The sequence below is a fragment of the Canis lupus genome, chromosome 24 (assembly GCF_003254725.2).
Source record: "Canis lupus dingo isolate Sandy chromosome 24, ASM325472v2, whole genome shotgun sequence".
NCBI classification, from domain to species: domain Eukaryota; kingdom Metazoa; phylum Chordata; class Mammalia; order Carnivora; family Canidae; genus Canis; species Canis lupus.
Window position 1 is genome coordinate 5,757,676 of NC_064266.1, and position 20,338 is coordinate 5,778,013.

The window sequence follows — 20,338 nt, forward strand, 5'->3', positions numbered from 1 at the left end:
AGAGCCTTGGAAAAAATGCAACTCACAGATTTCTCAATCTCCCTTTCTGAGAACTCTAGGGCCTTGTAGTTACCGGGGAGGCAGAGAAAGGGAGGTCATTGGAGGAGGTGGTTGAGGCCCTGCATGGGGCAGTCCCTGTAAGGAAGCAAAGGGCCAGCCAGGCCTACAGCTCCATGGTGCCTGCAGTGGGGGGTAGAAGGTCTCAGAGACAAGGAGGGATCTGCTTCCTCAGACCTGGCAGATGGGCACTGAGGCAGAACCTACCGCTCACAGGCAGTTTCTTTTTATCTTCTCTATAGAGGTAGATTCTCATTTCTGAGAATAAACCTTTGGTTTAACTTCTGTCATTTCCTTCTGGGGATATATTGGCTGGACTGTGCCAATGATTCATTTAACTTTATTGTTATTATTCAAAAGATGCTTAGTCCAACGTATACTCTACTAGAATTATAAGACCCATGAAATAAATAGCAGTGGATTGGTACTTTGTTGCCTGATGCTTCGTGCAATAAACAGAAGGAAAAATCTCTGTTCTCTCTTCCCAATGCACACTTGCAAACCTTTCAGGATGAATGACCCAGAATGTTGAACTGACAACACTTCTGCTTGTTAATAATCTTTCCTCTAAATCTGTATTCTCCCTAATATGAGACTCCTAAGTTAACTAAAGTAATATTTAAAAAATCACTCAGATCTGGAGATTATGGGACAAGTATAGCTTGGTTCAAACACAGCAGTACTTGGCTAATCTACTCCCTGGAGTGAACATAAAGTGATCACTCATGTTGAGAGGGTTTGCAGGTTTCATCAAGAAAGCAGTGTATGATTTTCTAAGGAAAAAGTTAGAGCCTGTGGATCTAGCACAACAGTGTTTATCATGATTCTCTGTTAATATGTTTTATTTGTAAAGGGATACCATATGGTGCACTCAGCGTTGCAAGGGAAAGTCAGTGTGGGGTGTTCATAAGCACAAAAACAAAACAAAAAAAGATGACGTCCTTGCTTTAGTAAAGCTATGATTGTGATGTGAGTTGCCCCTCTTTTTGGCTTTTTGCCATTAGTTTTATCCAACAAGAACCCAAATGGCTCATTTCCACCCTATAATTCAATATCCTCAGCTAGAGTTGATATTAAAACCCTGCCAAGGCTCTCTCTTCTTCACCTCTCCCTTTTATCTTAGCTCTTTTCTTTCAGACCTCAAGTCTCTTTGTTGTCTCCTCACAAAGCCACCACCATTCCATGCTGCCAGGCCCCAGGCCTCGTCCCTTTGCTCCTGGCCTCAGCTGTGCCTCCAACAAGATGGGCAGGTCTAGTGCATGTGCATGTGCATGAGCACATATGTTTCTAATCTGTGTGTGCACGCACCCACCCAGGTCGATGTGTACTTACATAGTTCGAAGCCAGGTCCGGGTGCAGATAGTCAATCCCTGTGAAAAGAACATCATAGGACAGAAGGTTAATACCTGCCACTGTGTCCTCAGGGAAGTTGCTCAAGAAGGTGCTCTCATTATGGGGCTGGTGCCAAGAGAATGGGGCAGCTGATCACTTGTGTTTCCATTCCCTACTGCGGGGGTGCTACGCCTCCCGAGTGGAGAGACAGCTGCCACCAGATTGAGTGAAGCCAGTTAGAGCCAAGGACCCAGGATAAAACTTCTGACATGCATGTCCATACTAAGGGGTTTAGTGGCTGTAAGATGGATGGCTCATCAGAGCAGTGATCTAAGATTTGTGAAAATTCTGACATTCCCAAAGCATCAACTGGCATTTCTTCCAAAATGAAACTGGCCTTGGGGAGGAAAAATGATGATTATTTAACAGGGTACAGATAGCAGCAGATTAGGGGAGCATTCTCTGGCATGGGATAATAAAAACATGGCTTGGTGGAAAAGGCCATTAGGCTGAGGGCAAATGGTTTCCATTCAAATGGTTGAAGTGTCCCTAGGTGGGAGCTGATACTTGTCCCTACAGAATGTGGCTTTCCAGAAAGTCAGTGACCTGGAGCCTCCATGTGCTTTCTCCTGGATGGGGCCTGTCTTGTTGCCCAAGAGTCATTGCAATGGTAAAGTTATGAGCACCACTGCATTCCATTGCCTGTGAGGCATCAGAAAGCACCATGGAATTTCAAGGCCACGTTGAAAACTCTCAGCCAGGTGTGCAAAGCCATCACAAAACCTCCACCTCCTGGTGTACTGGTCACAAGCATAGGTTTTGAAGTCAAAGACCCATGTTTGAATCCCAATCCCACTGCCAATTGGCTGCATGACTTCAGGCAAGGTGCTTGGCCTCTCTGAGCTAGGTTTCTTCTCCATCAAGTGGTGTGAACAGTGAGGTGCACTTAGCTCAATGGCATTTAATAGCTCTATTAGATTTCCTGTGTTTTAAAGCTGGAGGTATCATTCAGTCCCTCTGATAGGTGGCATCTTCACTGCAAGCACTCTAAGATCTGGCCACAGATATAGTTTTGCCCACAAAAAACAAAACAAACAAACAAACAAAAAAACCCACGAGTACTGGGACATTTCTATCAGAAAAAAAAAATCTTCCTTTGTTGTTTCTGGTTGCACAAGAAATTTCTGGACTGGAAGCCATTGTTCTACAGAGCATATACTGCATTTTGCTGCTGATTTTTTGACATGCAAAGCACGTCACATGGCTACTGTCATTCATAGCTGCTTTCTATAGTGTATGAGAGTATAGCCTGTCAACTTGCCATCTTCTACCTCTCCTCTGCTCCCCCTCCCAAGAATTGCAGAAGGACAGGGGTCAGAAGATTCGAGGACTAGTATTTTTAAAGGTTGCAGGCCCTTGTCCTGGACCCTAATTTAGAAATGGTCTGTTTTAGAAATGTTGGATGGGTTGGAGATGAGCACAGGCTACAGAGACTAGCAGATCCAGTTCTATTCTAGACTCAGACACTGTAATATTTGTAAGGTTTCAGCCAAATGACATAATTTTCCTGAGCCTTGGTTTCCTTATCTTTGAAATGGGGATATTATTAACCTTGCAAAGCAGTGTTAAAGGTGAGGGCCAATTCATGTAGTGTTTAGCTTGTAGTAAACACTTGATACGTTATATTTATTACCATCACCATTGGTAGCGTCATCTACCCACCTGTGGTTAATGCAGAAGAGCAGAAATACTTTCAAAAATCTACTTGGTCTTAGAATGTTGTGCTGAAATTAAATTGTTGTACTTATTTGTGGAAATTGGTTACATTTTGTGAACTCGATGTTGGGCAAAACATTTTGTAACAAATAGATAAGTTAAAAACACACCCACAGCCCCCACACAGAGAATATAGGTTTGTTTTTCTAGCAGGGAGTCCATTTTTTTTGGCATAATTATACTTCTTAAGTTTATTTATCTTTTTAGTAATCTCTACACCCAGTGTGGGGCTTGAACTCACAACCCTGAGATCAAGAGTCACTGACTCTTGTACTGACTAAGCCAGCCAGACACGCCAGCATGAATGTTCTTCTATTCATGCTTGTAGTGTGTAAGAAGATCCTGGTGCATGTATGTACACACCTAAGTCTCAGGAAAGCCGGGTACAAGCCACCCACCCAGACACTCTAAGGGAGAACATCCTGCCCGCACAGTCTCAGGTGATACCCATCCCCCCAACAAATCAAGCTGACTTTAGACACCTGAGTATTTTCTCCTAGCGAGTGCACTGTTCCTGGAGCTACTGCAATACCAGGTTGACCTGTGGAGTGGACAAAGCAAGTTCCTAGTCCACGCAGTGAGTCAATTCTTAAAAGATGACTCCATGTTCTGATAGTGCAAGTTGTCTGGGAGGGAAATTTTCCGAGAACCAGTAGTCTATTCTCTGCAAAGGGAAAATATCAAGGCAAAGAGATAATTTGAGACCTGAAGGAAATTAAAATTAAAACAAGATAAATTTAGCCCAATTAAAATAAAGGATCTTTAATTAGGTTAAAGGGAAGATTGAGTGTTAAGTTAGAAGAGACACAGACTCTGGTCTAGGAAAGAAGAGATTATTGATAGAACCATGGGGAATGACAGGCATGATTCAAAAAAATATAATGAACTAAAGCATGAAAATAATGACCTGGTATATAATAGCATTTTAATATTTTTGTATATTTGATTATCTTTTGAGGTGGAATACTACTAAATACATTTTCTTAATAGCTTATTTCTTTTTTAGTTCTTGTATTATTAATGTATTAATTTTTATTTTGCACCCACTGGTTTATTTTCAGCAGTGAATGCCACGCACTAGGCAGGTCCTGGAGAAACGACAATTTAGGCATAGAGCTTGAGCTGTTCAGCTATCTATGGCTCCCAGTCTACATGGGACCAATTCATCACCAGTCAATCATAACATAATGTGGTACCCAAATGATAATTACTTGGTTATATTTTACATTGGTATCCTGTCATCAGTTTGAGTCTTTTCAGAATCTAACCCACAGTAGTCCAAATTCTGATGGTTCTGGTGACCTCAGAGATTTAGCAAGGAGTTCCATGTACATATTCCTAGTTATAATTGAGATGTAACAATGTATTCAGTTGAGATGTATAACAGTGCCATACACCTTTGGAGGTAGGTCTGTTCGCCTCTCTTCAGTCTGAGTGGGTTATGACTGCTTCTACTGATAAGATATTGTATGACTTTCAAGGCTTGATCAGAAAAATCCAGGCATCTTCCACCTGTTCCTTTGGACGCTTGTCCACTAATGCGGGGTGGGAGTCAATTGCCATGGAAGAAGCCCATGTGTCGTATGAAAGGCTCAGCTGAGCTGCAGCAGCCAACATCAGGGGTCAGTCATGGGAATGAGCCATGGATGTCTACCCTATTTGAGCCTTCAGATGACTACAGCCCAGTCAACATTCTGCCCTCAATGGCATGAGAAACCTCAAATAAGAAGTGTACAGACTGGCTCTTCTGAGTTCCTGTGCCACAAAATTATGAGCAAAATAGTTACTATAAGCTGCTAAGGAGTAGAGTCATTTGTTATATGGAATAATAACTGGAATAGCTATCCCATTGGCTCTTCTTAGATCAATGAAGCCCAAGTTAGGGGAGAAAACATTGCTTTTCTATGTGATGGAGACTTCTGACTCTCTTGGGAAGATGTGGCTGGCTGCCTGGTCCTTAAGCTTAGACCTCCATTTACAAGGATGAGATCCCATTCACAAAGGCCCACCAGGGAGTGCAGAACCAAAGGATAGGCTTCAAGCACTGAAGATGATGGTTAAGATCAGTTTGGGTAGTTTCTTGCTTCCCTAATTTTGGTTTCCTCATCTGCAACATGTGGATAGTAGCACCAATCTTAAAGGATAATTGGAGGTTTTTCTAAATTGTTAGGCAGTGCCCAGTACATAGTGAGTACTCAAGAAATGTTAGTTTTTATTATTATTTCAACAGAAGCTCTCTGACACTTCCTCCCTGGCCTGCAGTCTTACATCTTTGGCACCATCTGATGTTGGCTAATGTCCTTGAATCATGCCCTCACTGACCATCTTTGACCTTGATAGCCTGCACCATCCAGAATTGTGCCTGCTCTGGGTGGCTCCTACCTGTCTCTAGGTTTTGTTGGCCACATCCTCTTTTCTAGTTCAAGTTCCCAACACCAAACAACTCTATTTGCAATGAAAGGGGTGAATTGTCATTATTAAGTGGGGTCTTTGCTGGCATCTTCATGCCTGTAGCATTAGAGCAAACCCTTAAGAAATGCTTTCTGTCCCTGTGGACAACAGCTAGTCATGGAGGTTCTCTCCTACTGATGTGAAGTATATGGAAATGGCATTAAGTTGCACCTATATGAAAGCAGCAGATATTTGTTGAGCACGTATTAAGTCATTGGATCTAGCAGAGAGGATGTTGGTCAGGATTTGAGTTGTGCAACCAGAGAGTGTGAATGGCTGTTAAAACAGAACTGTCTATAGATTGACTCTCCCGCATGCAGATAATCAAATTATTTCCCATAGAGGCCAAAATAAAGAGAGCCAGTGATTAGGAAATATGACATTGTTTTTGCTCTTACGTATGAAGGTCAGTATCTGTGTGTATCTTTGGGAATGATATCTTGCTGAACAAATATCTGGGAAATGATACCACACCATTTACTGATGCTCCCAGACTCACCTTTGCACTTCCCATTCTAGGTGTTAGGGCAGAGATGCCCAATGACACAGTGTGAGAATGCTGAGCATCAGAGATCTGTTGTGTGGGAGGCCACTCGTGTCCCAAATGTGCTCATCTTGCCATTCAACAGCAGATTTGGAGAATGGCTTGGTAGTTCTTCTCTTCTTCAGTTTTCACACTGAATAAGTATGTGCTGAATTAAAGCTAGCCACAAATTCTTTGTTTAACTCCACACCAGGATATGGAACCTATTCCTCCTCCTCTGGAATCTGGTCCTGTGACCATTCATCCAATAGAAGTGCCAGAGTGACCCTCACTCATTCCATGTCCAGCCTACAGGAGGACTGGCAGCTTCTGCTTCTTGTTCCTTAGAATGATTGTTCTTGGGAACCCCCCACACCCACTCCTCTGCCAAGCCATCTGTAAGAAATCCAGCTTCCTGGGGAGACCATGTGGAGAGGAGAGGTCCTTGGACTACGTGGAGTAGGAGAGAGGCTGAGCCATTTTAACATCTAGTTAAGCCTCCAGTTGACGCTGGCCCTAGCTGCATTCTGACTCCAATGGCATGAGAGATCCCAGATAACCCACCAACAGAACTTTCCAGCTGAGTCTGGTCAACCCACAGAAATGTGAGAGATAACAACATGGTAGTTGTGTGAAGCCACTCAATTTGGGGGCTGTTTGTTCTGCAGCAGTAGATGACCAAAACAGTGGAGAAATTAGGAGTTAAATTTGGGGGACAGAGAGTTCAGTTTTGGGGGGACTCCCAAAGGCCACTAAATCAGAAGGATTAATACCAAACAAGAAACTGCTGAGACTTTCTGAAGGGCTTGGTTTCTCAAGCCAGGAAAGGTGGGTCAGAGTCAGGGCTCATTCTTTCCTTTTCTCTTTTTGGAAGGGTTGATGCATAGTCAGTCCGGGGGACTATTACCTATCCTGAAATAGGTATCATGGGATGTCGGGTTTCATAAAAGCAATATGTTTGTCTGTGGCCACTGCAGAGCCACTTTAAGGGTGTTCCTCTAATCCCCAAGATGCTGTGTAATTACTATATATACTAGGCAGATTTCCCTCAAATGTAGATACATCTTTCTCCTGGGTGAGCTGGCCTCAGCCACGTTGGTTTCCAAATCAAAGCATTAGGAAGGAAGAAACAGTTATAAGCTCCTAAAATCCATGCATACACACATACTTTCTCCTGCAGAGCTCCTTTCTTCTTGTGAAAGCCCTCAGCCACCGGAGAAAGCTTTCACATCCACTTCAAAACATCTCCCACATCAGAAAACAGAGAGGCATTGTTTTTAAGTGGCTGTTTAATGAGCCTAGACAAAGGCAGCACCAATTTTAAGCATGCTGGCTCACTTTGTTTCACCATCAATTCGACTTCAAAGGCTTGCTTTGGAGAGCATAGTGTTCTTTGAGGATCTTCAGAAGGAAAAAGCTCCATTGTTTCATTTCTTACCCATAGGCTTTATATGTAATTGCAGCAATATTGCTCAGGGGAGCTTTTCCTAAAGGATCCACATGGCTGATGAAGTGCAAAAGGACCTGTCCAGTGAGATGACCACAGGGCAGAGATTCTCTAGAATCTTGGCAGAGCCAAGGATATGTGTAGGTAGAAAAACACCAATTCCTCAAACCCATTCATTTTTGTATCACAAACTATAGAAAATAAAGCTCTACTGAATATTTGTCTGGCAGGCATATAGGGTAGGATAACATATTATAGGGGGCATATGTTGTCAAGGTTATCAAGGTCTGCTTTATAGGTTCTTTTTGAAAGTAGCAATAAAGTCAAAATTTCTACAAACCTCAATCCTGTTGCCAAAAAGCTATTTCAAGGGTGTAGAGGGTGTAGAGCCACACTGTCTAATAGAACTTTCTGTGATGATAGAAATGAAGTTGAATTGAATTTCAGCAGCTGCTAGCTCCTTGTGGTTATTGAGAACTTGAAATGAAGCTAGTGTGACTGAGGAATTGAATTTTTAATTTTATTTAGCTTAATTAAAATGTCACTGTAAATAGCCACATGTGGCTAGTGGCTACTACTCTACAGTGTGGGTCTGGAGAAATAGATGGTAAATTCAAATGAGATGCTTTAAGATAAGGTACAGGAAGTGGCCCAATAAGAAACTACAGTTTAGTGTTGGCCAGTTTTCCTTTGTTCATTTTTTGGCTTTTAAATTTATGAAACCAAAATATTTATTAAGAATATCCTCAAGTTTGAGGACCACTGATGGAGGATGGGGAGGCTTTTGCCACAGTATACATGGTGGTTGGCTCCAGCATATGGCTATTTTGCCTTTAATTAGCATCTCTAGAACAATAATCTTTAATATTCCAAAGGCATGCAAAGACACACTTGCTTTGCAATAATGTGAAGGCTTTGCAATACTCACCATCATCCATAATTCCAATGGTAACACCTTTGCCTGTGTATCCCAGCTCCCAGGCTTCTGCCACATTCAAATCCAGGCCAGGCGTACCATCAGCTTGTCCGGTATTGATCTGGTTCAGGAATTGGAAAGCAGAGTATCTTTTTAGTCTGGTGCAGTAAAGCACCTGTCCAAATGTTTGCACCTGGTATTCCAGGGCCAGCTGAAAGGCCACATCTTCCATGAAACAGTAGTTCTGAATATTTCCCCATTCACCTCTTCCAGACTTCTCCTTCCATTTTTTGCTATATACAAGTGATGTTTCTGTGATTGAATTGCTATCTTAAACTCCTTAAACTGCCATTGCAAGAAACCCTCCCCAATTTTGAATTAAATGCTTATTCTTGTAGTATTCTTTATTTATACCTCATGTTTTGAATCTAGCACATATTGTCTTGAATCATTCTTATTTGAATATGATTTCCTTACTCAATAGCAGTATGCTTTGCAGGAGGGAGCATGTCTTACTTACCTTTGTCATTTCAAGTGTGTGACCTGCCCCTTCCCCTTGTTGAAGTGTTCATGAAAGCAGGGGTCGGGATGGAGCTGGGAAGGAGGCTGGGTCCCTGAGGGATGATGAAGCATTGGACACATAGCATGAGTGAGCAAAAGCTTTGATTTGTTAAGCCAGGGTGATTTGGGGGTTGGTTGTGATTGTAAGAAATGTAGTCACCTGAGTAACACATATTAGCTCTTTTCAGTTGCCTGGATCAGATTCATAGGATTTGTAGGATTCCACACCAAAAAACAACAGATATGGTCAAGCTCTGAAGACCCAAGAGGGAAGTTGTGATTAGAAATGTATCAGTCCATGGGGCTATAATTTAGTCTTCTCTCTTGTTCATCATCTTTTAATCTTAAAAATGGGGAAGCATAGCTCACAGTTTTAAATTAATCACTCCTTTCCCCTCAAGATGCCCTACAGTTAGGGTTGGTTTAGAAACTTTGGGTCTCTTTTAAATATAACCCAACCCAATCATGAAGGACTGCTGGTGAGCCAGATAATATTCATGTCACCAGACAGACTGGGTTTCTGGGCCTTGAATCCTGCACCAGCAAAGCCCCATGGATGTCTTCTCTTATGCTTATGTATTGGTGTGCTTTTTCACAGTCTGCAGCAATCTCATCAGCTTTAACCCCCAGAGATCATGGCTATTTAGCAGCTCCAGAAGAAAGCAGATTAGAGAACATGATGCATGGGTGCTGATAGAAAATCAATACATATCAGAGGGGACAGAGAGGTTCATGAAGTCAGATGCTGGCTGACATCCCACAGAATAACTAGGAAATAGAAATGCATTTTTTTTTGTTTTTTTTTTTTTGTTTTTGAGAAACATTAGGAATAATATGGACATGCTTACCAGATACCACTGTTTTGTAAAAAGAGGATCATTCATGTTGATATCAATCTCATTGATGTCTCTATACCCCCGCTTCTTTCTGTTGAATCCTTCCTGCTGCAAGGCCATCTTTACCTGAAAGGACAATATTGGCATGTTACATGAGTTTCCACCTGAACATCTTCTTCTGGAATTCTTTTCCATGAATTCAAGTTCCATTTGTATATAAGGTGCTTTTTTCTCTGCAGAAGCCAAGTTCATCTCATGTACACTATACCTTCTATGATTATTTTTCGAAAGCATTTGCTTCTGCCTGTGCTGAATAAATTGGCCTTGGTGATGGCTCAAAGTGAGTTTCCTTAAAATGAGAATTCGATACAGAAAACCAAGAAAGGAAGATAAGGGGAGAAGGGATTGTTAGGGGAAGTAAAACAAAACAACACAACACTTCTATAAAGTAAAGAAGATTGATGTGGATTCAGGGAGGGAGAGAAAGGGAAAACTGCAGGGATCATCATAAAAGCTGGAAAGCTTTTATATTTGTTGACAGGATTGTGCTATAACATTTGGGAATCAGTCAAAACCAAAATCAAAACAAACCAAACCTTAAACCAAAAGAAAACCTGCCTGGAGAGCCAGCCAGTTCATAGCAAAGCTCTAGAAGGTAAGTGAAGGGATGGCACTGCTGTCCTGGCAATGGTAATACTTCAAATTTTGGAAAGTCAGACAGAGCCCCAAGACCTTGGATGGAAATGTAACTTAGGAGCTGAGTTGTTCAAGCAGGCTCCTGGCAACAGCTACACTTTGTCCCATTCAAGAAATTTTCCTTCACTTGGGCAGTCACGAATTTATCATTCAGGGGCTGTGGCTTGTCTCTGAACATCTACAAACTCAGGAACTGTGCAAATGTAGAAAAGAGTGTGTGCTGCATACTGATTTTTTTTTTTTAAGAGAGCATGAGTGAGGATGGTGTGGGGGAGGGGCAGAAGATGAAGGAGAATCTTTTTTATAAAAAATATTTTATTTATTTATTCATGAGAGACACAGAGAGAGGCAGAGATACAGGCAGAGGGAGAAACAGGCTCCATGCAGGGAGTCCAATGTGGGACTCGATCCTTGGACTTGATCCTTGGACTCTGGGATTACACCCTGAGCCAAAGGCAGATGCCCAACTGCTGAACCACTCAGGCATCCCAAAGAGAGAGAGAATCTTAAGTAGCCTTCATACCCAACTCAGGGCTCAATCTGATAACCCTGAGATCATGGCCCAAGCCAAAATCAAGAGTTGGACACTTCACCAGCTTAGCCCTCTATGTGCCCCTGATTTTTAAAAATATTTTGCTGCCCAACATTCATTTCTTCTTTTCCCAAATATCCTCACTGCATTTGGGGCGATTACCTGGAGTCCACTAGATTCTGTGTTGGTGGGAATGAAATGTGAGACACCTATCTGCAAAGAAACTGCAGATTCTCTCTGACTCAGAGGTGCTTAGGTGGTATGGATTTGAACCTTGGGAAAGGAATGTGAGAGCAGAAGGAACCCTTGAAGGCTATTTATATCAATGTTCATTCACGAGACTCGGCCTATAAAAGGTCCTTTGCAATAGTTCCACAGCCTGGCCCTAGAGCTCCCCCAAGACCAATCTTTCAGCCTCCCACTGATTGTGAGTTCCCTATATCATTCCAAGAAATTCTCTTTTGCTTAAGTAATCCAGAATCAATTTGTGTTGCTTGCATTTGAGAACTCTGATGTGGGAGCGGGGAAGAAAGACAGGAGGATCCGAATCAACAGTGTTGGCAGGGAAGAATGAAGAGACCATAGATGTGGCTGGAAACCTCCCCTTCCTTGCTGCCCTGGAATGTGCCAGAATGCTGTGAAAGACTGGTTCCTTACTTCGCTCTACACACTGACACAGGCAGACCTGGGGCTCATTTGCCAGAAAAACTGTAATTCTAGCAGAAACTCTGTATGTGTAGAAAAGAAGTGGTAGGTGAGGCATTTGCTCTGTTCTTTGGAGGTATCCCAACAACAGATATTCACTGTGGCACATAGAAAATATTTGAGAGCATGGGATAGATGGATGGATAGTTTTATAATGGCAAAAATTTAGACACAACTAGTGTCCATCAAGTGAAGATTAACTATGATTCAAATATATATCTATAACTTAAAAATTATAATTATAAAAAAATATATATATATACACACACATATACATATGTCTTCTGAGAAGCAGATGTCAAGATGAGATTAAATGTGCAAGGCTTTTATTAGGGGAGAAAATGTAAGAAACTGCTATGCAAGCTTGACCCTGTAAAGGAGAGAGTGACCAGTTGGGCAAAAGTGTTCTCAACACCCCCCAAAGTGTACAGAAGGTTTGGCAGGTCTGTTGGGGATTCAATGTCTGCTGTCAGACTACCCCCATGTCTCCCGGGGGGAAGCCTGCCTCAAGGCCTCTGCTATGCTCAGTCACTGGTTAGAGCCACCTAGGAAGCATGGCCTCTTGCCAACACAGTGACAGATTTCAGAGTACAGCAGCTGGGGTCTGCGGTCGATTACTCTCCTGAAAGTCAGAGAGAGGTATGTGCTGTGTAATCTCACAGCTGCCACAGGACAGACAGATCTATCTATACAGCTATACATATGTGTAGGTAAAGAGCCACAGCACATCCCTCTTAAATCTTCCCTTTTTTTTTTTTTTTTTTAAAGATTTTATTTATTTATTCATGATAGTCACAGAGGAGAGAGAGAGAGAGGCAGAAACACAGGCAGAGGGAGAAGCAGGCTCCATGCACCCGGAGCCCGACATGGGATTCGATCACCGGTCTCCAGGATCGCGCCCTGGGCCAAAGGCAGGCGCCAAACCGCGGTGCCACCCAGGGATCCCGAATCTTCCCTTTTATTAGGGATACAAGCATTCAGGGAAGAGCTGTGGGAGTGCCACTTCCACTTGGGAAGGAGCCTGAATTAGGCCATTGCATCTTCCCAGATGGGAAGTGGTCTTGAGCAAGACCCTGATCTGCAGTACTCATTAATAGTAAGCCTTGGTGGGCTTTCACTGAGGGATTCCCATCATATTGGATTCATTGTCATAGTGGATTCATTCATTAAGTGCACTGTTCCTTTGCTAGGGTCTTTGCTAAACAAAAGCAGCTGCCATGCAGATACTTGAAAACTCCCCTTTGTAGCTGCTTCTCAGTAGCATATGAACAAGAAGACTCATGTTGGATTTCATCTTTTTAGATAGCAGTGCAGGAATGGTTATGACAATAGCACTCCAAACTCAATTAGCCTGAGTGCAGTCTAATGAAAAGACTTTATATTAATTTCCATAAAATTAATTTTTAATTCCATAAATTAGGTTTTAATGGAGACCAGCGATGCTTTGGAATGCTGCACTCTCTTGACACCACCCTTACTTGCAACTCAGAAGTGCCGAAGCATGACGTAGGTGTCTGCAATCTTGTCATCTAGTGTTATTAAAAATTAAAAATTCTAAGACTGTGGACCTTTCTGAACCTTTTACTGTATCTTCGTGTCCTTTTTTTTTTCAGAGATTTTTTTATTTATTCATTCATGATAGACATAGAGAGAGAGAGTGAGAGGCAGAGACACAGGCAGAGGGAGAAGCAGGCTCCAGGCAGGGAGCCCAACATGGGACCTGATCCCGGGTCTCCAGGATCGCGCCCTGGGCCAAAGGCAGGCGCCAAACCGCTGTGCCACCCAGGGATCCCCTGTATCTTCATGTCCTTAATGAAGATCACAGTTACAATTTCAAGATAGAGAACACCTTTAAAACATATACTTTTACTTGTTATACACAAATAACTGGAGGGTGGTTTTTTCCCCCACAATGATACCATGGAATACCATAAATTGCTTTAATTATTCTGGGTTCTTGTCCAATTGTAATTTGCATTCAAACCTAATTTTTACATAAGAGTAATTGAACTATAGATAAATTATGGATTCTTTCTTCACTATGTAGCCTATCTTAGGTATTTTAGTATGCTTCTCTATAGCTCTCATAATTTAATCTTTAATAGCTACCTAAATATCCTATAGAGTAATGTACCATAATTTACCCAATGATTTCTCTTACTGGTCATTTGGGTTGTTTTCAACCCAAAATGAAATTGCCATTAGCAGAAAAATGAGATTATAAACTGTTTTTAAAGACTTCTGGAGAAGACATCAGTGTTATAATTCTATGTATGATAAAGTTGCTAATATCAGAGAAGTATTTCCTAGTGTTTAAATTCCTTCCTCACATTATAACTAAAAGGTCATTTTTATTCACTCTTCCTTCTCTGAATTGTAGCCTTTCACACACAATAGCCTTCATTACCACTTCGACGTGGCACCAATGCCATGTAACTTAACCACAGCTTCTTGCCTTCCTGAAAAATAAGGTACAGTTAGCTTAGGTGTTTCATTTTAGACTGCTCACCCAAGTTGGTCCATTGACCTAAACATTTACATAAATAAAAAACATAAGAAAGCAGGAGTGTTTGTTACTGGGAATTCTTTTATTAGAAATGACCAGATGGATATTCTGCAATTCTGGTTCAACATTTATTTGTTTACTTATTATTTTTTAAAATATTTAATTTATTTATTCATGAAAGCCACAGAGAGAGAGAGAGAGAGAGGTAGAGACATAGGCAGAGGGAGAAGCAGGCTCCTCACAGGGAGCCGGATGTGGGACTCCATTCCAAGACCCCAGGATCATGACCTGAGCTAAGGCAGATGCTCAACCACTGAGCCACCCAGGCGTCCCTGGTTCAACTTTTAAATCTTAGTTTGGCACATGTGCATTGAACAAGTTTTACTCAAGAAAGTTCCTCCACTTCCTTCCCTCTTGTAGTCTTTCTCTTCAGTTAAGAATTTGGAGTCAACAAATGTTTTTGTGCATCTACAAGGTACTAGTTACAGATCATTCTAGAACGAGGCAGATACTATCTCTGCACATTTGCATTCTATTTTACAAGTTTTGTTAACAAGGTATTTTCACTACATAGAATCTTATCAACAAGATGGTATGGTTACAGCTGAGGAAAGCTTTAGCAGCCATTGTTCAGCGGTCAGAAACATGGCGGAGTCACACAGGCTGACCAATTCTAAATGTTTTGTACTTTCCACATTGCAACCCCCCCCCCCCCCCCCCCCCCCCCCCCCCCCCGCCAAGGCACAAGACACAGTCAACCTTCCAGTATCTGGGACAGCTTCACAGTGGATGTAACTCTCCAAGGACCAGGGCCTGGATCACTTCCTGCTGGGCTGATAATTAAACAGCTGCTAATTAGCATTCACTGTGCTGGGCAGGAGAGGGGCCAGGAGAAAGGAGCTGCCTCCAAAAGACAAAACAAGTTAGCTTGGAGTGAGCACAAGAAAAGAAACATAAAACACAAAACTGACAAGTTCGCAGAAATACTGAAGTTTTAAACCTAAGATGCTGTCGATTGTGTCACACTATTATTTTCTGTACCACCAAGAATTATATTCTTTACTACGTTCATGAATTTCATTATGTCCCTCTGAAAGATATATTGAAGGCCTAACTTCCTGTACCTCAGAATGTGATCCTATTTGGGAAAAGGGTTGTTGCTGATATAATTAGTTTAGAGGAGGTCGTATTGGAGGAAGATAGGCCCCTAAAGCAACATGGTTGGTGTTCTCATAAGAAAAAGACACACAAGGAGCATATCATAGGAAGACATACAGACACACAGAGTGAAGCCAGGTGAAGAGGGAGGGGGCAGAAAACAGAGTTATTCTAGTATAAGCGATGGAACTGCTGGTCTACCAGAAGCTGGAAGAGGCAAGGAGAGATCAACTCCTAGAGATTTCAGAGGGAGCATGGCATGCCAACACCATGACTTCAGACTTCAGGCCTCCAGAACTTGAGATAATTTCTGCTGTGTTGGGCCTCCTAGTTGGTACTTTGTTATGGAAACTAATACAACCACTAAGAATTAAACTAATTCAATCCTAGGAAATTACTTATAGCTCCTGAGAATTAAACTTTGACATAGTGCTTCCTTCTCATTTGTAAACTTTATTTTGCATATGAAGTGCTCTTATAGTTCCATTTGGACAAAGATTTCTTTAACCATATATAACTTTTGCAAAAGAAAGTAGAGGGAAAATGTTAGGAAAAAAATTGGTTAGGATGTTTCTAAGCTGTTGCACATTTGGAATCTAACTCAGAATGTTCCACATCTGTGTTTTCCTACACCACAATCATCCTCTGTGCCATCAAGCATGTTGGTGATCAGCATTTCTTGAAAGAATGCTCCACTCTTGTCTCCAGGAGTTTCTTCTAAATGGCCAACACCTATTCTGCATGTTTTGATGCACCAGCCTCAGGCCATACAATTTTTGTCACTTTTTGTCATTTGCTTAGAGAAGTTGCAAGATGCATGCAAAACCCATGCATTTTTAAAAACAGATTATGTGTGATAGTTTTTGCCTTTCTAGATTTTCTGATGGCAAACTTTTGAGTGGTTAACAAAGTGAAACTTTTCTAAGTTTTCTAAGTTTGCTTCATGCCAAGACTGGAGCCCCTAATAAGCGAACTGGGTGAGAATCATCCATGGAAGCCATGAGGTTTTGTAGAAAGAGCTCTGGATCAGGAGTCAGGAGCTCTGGATTGTGGTGCCACAGATATGAGTTTGAGACCTGCATCTGCCCCTGCTAACTCTATATCTTTGAACATAGCAGTGATATTTCTGAGATCACTTTGCTTACCACCAGAATGAGAATAATTACATCTGAGAGTTGCTTTGAGGAACAAGTGGTATTAACTGCTGTGAAACAGCTGCGAAACACAGTTCCTGGCACACGGGAAATGTCCACAGATGTCAATCGCCTTCTCAGTCCTCAGGTCAGCTTCTTCTAGCTGGAGTACACATCGAGTCACCTAGGGAGCTTTAGCAACCCCCATCCACCCTCCACAGGCCACTGACTTGGACCAAGTCAGACTCTCCAGGGGATTCCAAGCTGTCTCAAGGTAGACACTGTCTTAGAGGTCAATTTTCTTTCTCTGTAAGAGGCCTATTTCTACCTTTCAGAATGATGATGAGGCATGGTGGGATCCAGGCTTTGAGATCCTCACTTGGTAGAGAGATCTGCAGATGTAAAGCCTTATGCCCATCCTCTGAAGATGTCACCCCCAGGCGAGGAGGCAGGGAGATGCCTACTACCTTCTAGTCTCCAGCTCTCCTGGAGAGAACAATGTCCTGCCTTTGTTCCTGGTTCTTTGTGGGAGGACGGGGTTGGATTGGATCATTTATTCTCTGATTGACCTGGACATCCAGATCACCTGGGTGAACTGCTTCTTTAATTAAATAGAAATTGTTTTCAAGTAGCAAAGTAGAAAAAGAAAAAAACATAATTCCTCCCCTACTTCTTGAGAATCCCCGTTGACATAAAAAATGAAAAAATAAGATAACACATGTGCATGGTTAGAATATTAAAGCAGTACAGAAAGTTATATAATGGGCAGGGAACATTTTTATCCTCCTCTTCCCTTCCTTGCTCTCAAATAGCTCTCTCCTCAAATGTGACCACTGTTCATAACTTCTCGTGAGTCCATACAGAAAATGTTTATTTGTATGCACTAATACACATTATATAGGAAGAGAGAGTTTTTTTTTTAAAGGAGTATATTTAGCATGATTCTTTTATGGTGCAGTAGATTGAATATCCCTCCCAAATTTATGTCCCCTCCAACTACATATCCCCCCAAATTATATGCTCACATCCTTAATCCCTGGAACCCATGAATGTGACTTTATTTGGAAAAAGGAGGTTTACAGTTGTAATTAAAGATCTTGAGATAAGACCATTCTGGATTACCAGGGTGGGCCCTAAATCCAATGACACATGTCCAATGGCCAGTGTCCTAATAAGAGACACAGTGGGAAAATATACACACAGAGAAGAGTAGAAGGCCACGGGAAGGTGGAGGTGGAATGAAGCAGCCACAGCCCAAGAATGCTGACAGCTGATAGAAGCTACAAGAGGCAAGGAAAGACTCCCCTAAAGCCCCAGAGAAGCACAGCCTTGCTGATGCCTTGATCTTGAACTTCCATCCTCCAGAACTGTGAGAGAATAAGTAGAAGTTGTTTTAAGCCACCAAGTTTGTGCTAGTTTGTATGGTAACCATAGGAAACTGTTAACGATATTGTAAATTTGACAATTTACAACAGAGATTTATATATGTATATATTTATACATGCATACATACAATACTGATGTATAATATCCATATATTTTTAAAGATATTTATTTGAGAGAGAGAGAGAGAGAAACAGCACAAGTGGGAGGGGCAGAAGGAGTCCCAAGAAGACTCCCTGCTTAGCGTGGAACCCAACTAGGGGCTCGATCTCAAGAACCTGAGATCATGATCTCAGCTGAAACCAAGAGTTGGATGCTTAACTGACTTAGCCACCAGGTGCCCCTGTCCATATGTTTATTATCTACATATAGATGTATTTTATAATATGTAGCCAGTGGACTTACATATATTACACCTATATGTGATAATATCTATATATTATACATATAATATACCTATAATACCTATGCTATCTGTATCTATTGTAATATAGGTATAACATCTGGTAGTATCTTTTAATTTTACTATCAGGGGATCAAGAAACACACTGTTCTTAATGAAAACTCATTCTCTTTAACAGATGCACATTATTTTACTGTGTAGTTAAAGCAAATGTAATTGTCTTGTCACCTATTGAAGGCTACTCTGGTTGGCTGGATATTTTGTTGTTGTTTTGCAGTTCTACTCAATGCTGCAGTGAATATCTTCACACATGTGCGTGTGTGCTGTGATGAAGTTTTTCAAGGATAAATTATAAACAATGGGATTGCCAATGATTCTGTGTGTGACTTTAAATTTCCACAGAGCAATTATTGCCAAATGCCCTCTAGAAAGTTTGCATCAAGTTGCACACTCACTAACAACACATGACAGTTTAGGGAACTTTTAAAAAATATGGCTCGGAAATCCCTGGGTGGCTCAGTGGTTTAGCACCTGCCTTTGGCCCAGGGTGTGATCCTGGAGTCCCGGGATCGAGTCCCACATGAGGCTCCCTGCATGGAATCTGCTTCTCCCTCTGCCTGTGTCTCTGCCTCTCTCTCTCTCTCTCTTTCTGTGTCTTTCATGAATAGACAAATAAAATCTTAAAAAAAAAATATGGCTCTCAGCACCTTAGCACCTTAAGGTAGCTAGTCTGATTGCCCAGGAACATGTGCCTTAAGAGCCCCACCTCCCCCTGGGTTGGATGTTGTGCTGCGGGTCCTGGCTGAGAACCTGTGGAGCATGGAACTCCAAGCCCCCCTCTGGTTCTGTGGTGCATCCAGTGATGCCTCTGGGTGGCACGCAGAGGGTCTGAAGCCCGGCCAGCTGCACAATAGTCTGAGGAATTTGTCAAATGAGTCACTGGGAGTGGGCCTGGCCTCAGTGTCTCTTAAAGCTTTCCAGGTACCTGATTCCTAAGCTGGGGTTGAGAAACTGTGTGCAGGGAGCTCCTCTGCACCTCCTGTGACTCTCTTGTCCCCATTCTGATATAGCTCTGGTAGGGAATCAAAATGATTCGATTTGATGAGATGAGAGCAAGGGTCAGAGTATCTATACCCAACAATGTTGAGAGCTTTCTCTGTAAGAGAACAAATTCACATCCATCAGAAAATACATTCCATTTCCTCACTAAAAAAACATCTCTCTGTATTCCCTTAGTGCTAGCTGGGAGGGTGGGTGGTTGGCTGGGATGGGGGATGTGTGGGCAGGCACAAAACTACAGCAAGCTTTCCAAAGAATGTGGATCTTCTGTTTATTAAAAACTTCTTTATTTGTACAATAAATTACCTAGCTTTTATTATGGGCTGAGGACTCCTCCCACCCAATGGGTTAAACCAAAACAAAAATATCTATTCCAGAAACATCACACCCAGCACATTAGCTAGGACATCTGAAGGTGGGCTTGAAGATCCATCCACATGGGCTGCAGGATTAAGGGTGAAGTCAGAAGGCCCCCCTGGCTCCTGGCCTGCTTGTCCTCCCTGGTGTCAGTTTCCTGGGGAGGGGAGAGGACCCAAGTCCTTTCTCATGTGTGCTTACAGAATCAGCAGCCAACGGGGACAGGCTCTGTTCTTCCTCTCAAGAGATGCTAGAGAAACACTGGGGGGCTTTCCCTTCAAGTTTTGAGATACTGGGGGGAATTTAAATGGATTGGGCTATATGTCACTTCCTGGAAAGGACACTATAGCTTTACTTCTATTTAGGCAGAATATTGACTTTAATTCAGTAGAAAATATTGCAGAAAAAGAGGTAAGGTAAGCATTGCAGATGGAAACTTTGTCTTTGGGATAGGCAGACATAAATTACAGGCCCTGATACACCTGCTGTTGCCCTGCTGTGAGATCT

General features: G+C 42.1%; 1 protein-coding gene across 1 annotated transcript in view; it reads right to left on the bottom strand.

The window, feature by feature from the left end:
• PCSK2 (proprotein convertase subtilisin/kexin type 2) overlaps positions 1 to 20,338 on the bottom strand; it is a 256,303-nt gene that overhangs the window by 116,664 nt on the left and 119,301 nt on the right. The window contains exons 3-5 of the mRNA XM_025469250.3: positions 9,912 to 10,025; positions 8,515 to 8,623; positions 1,390 to 1,427 (exon numbers count right to left, since the gene is read on the bottom strand). Coding sequence (XP_025325035.1) covers positions 1,390 to 1,427; positions 8,515 to 8,623; positions 9,912 to 10,025 — 261 coding nt within the window. The remainder of the gene's footprint in view (positions 1 to 1,389; positions 1,428 to 8,514; positions 8,624 to 9,911; positions 10,026 to 20,338) is intronic.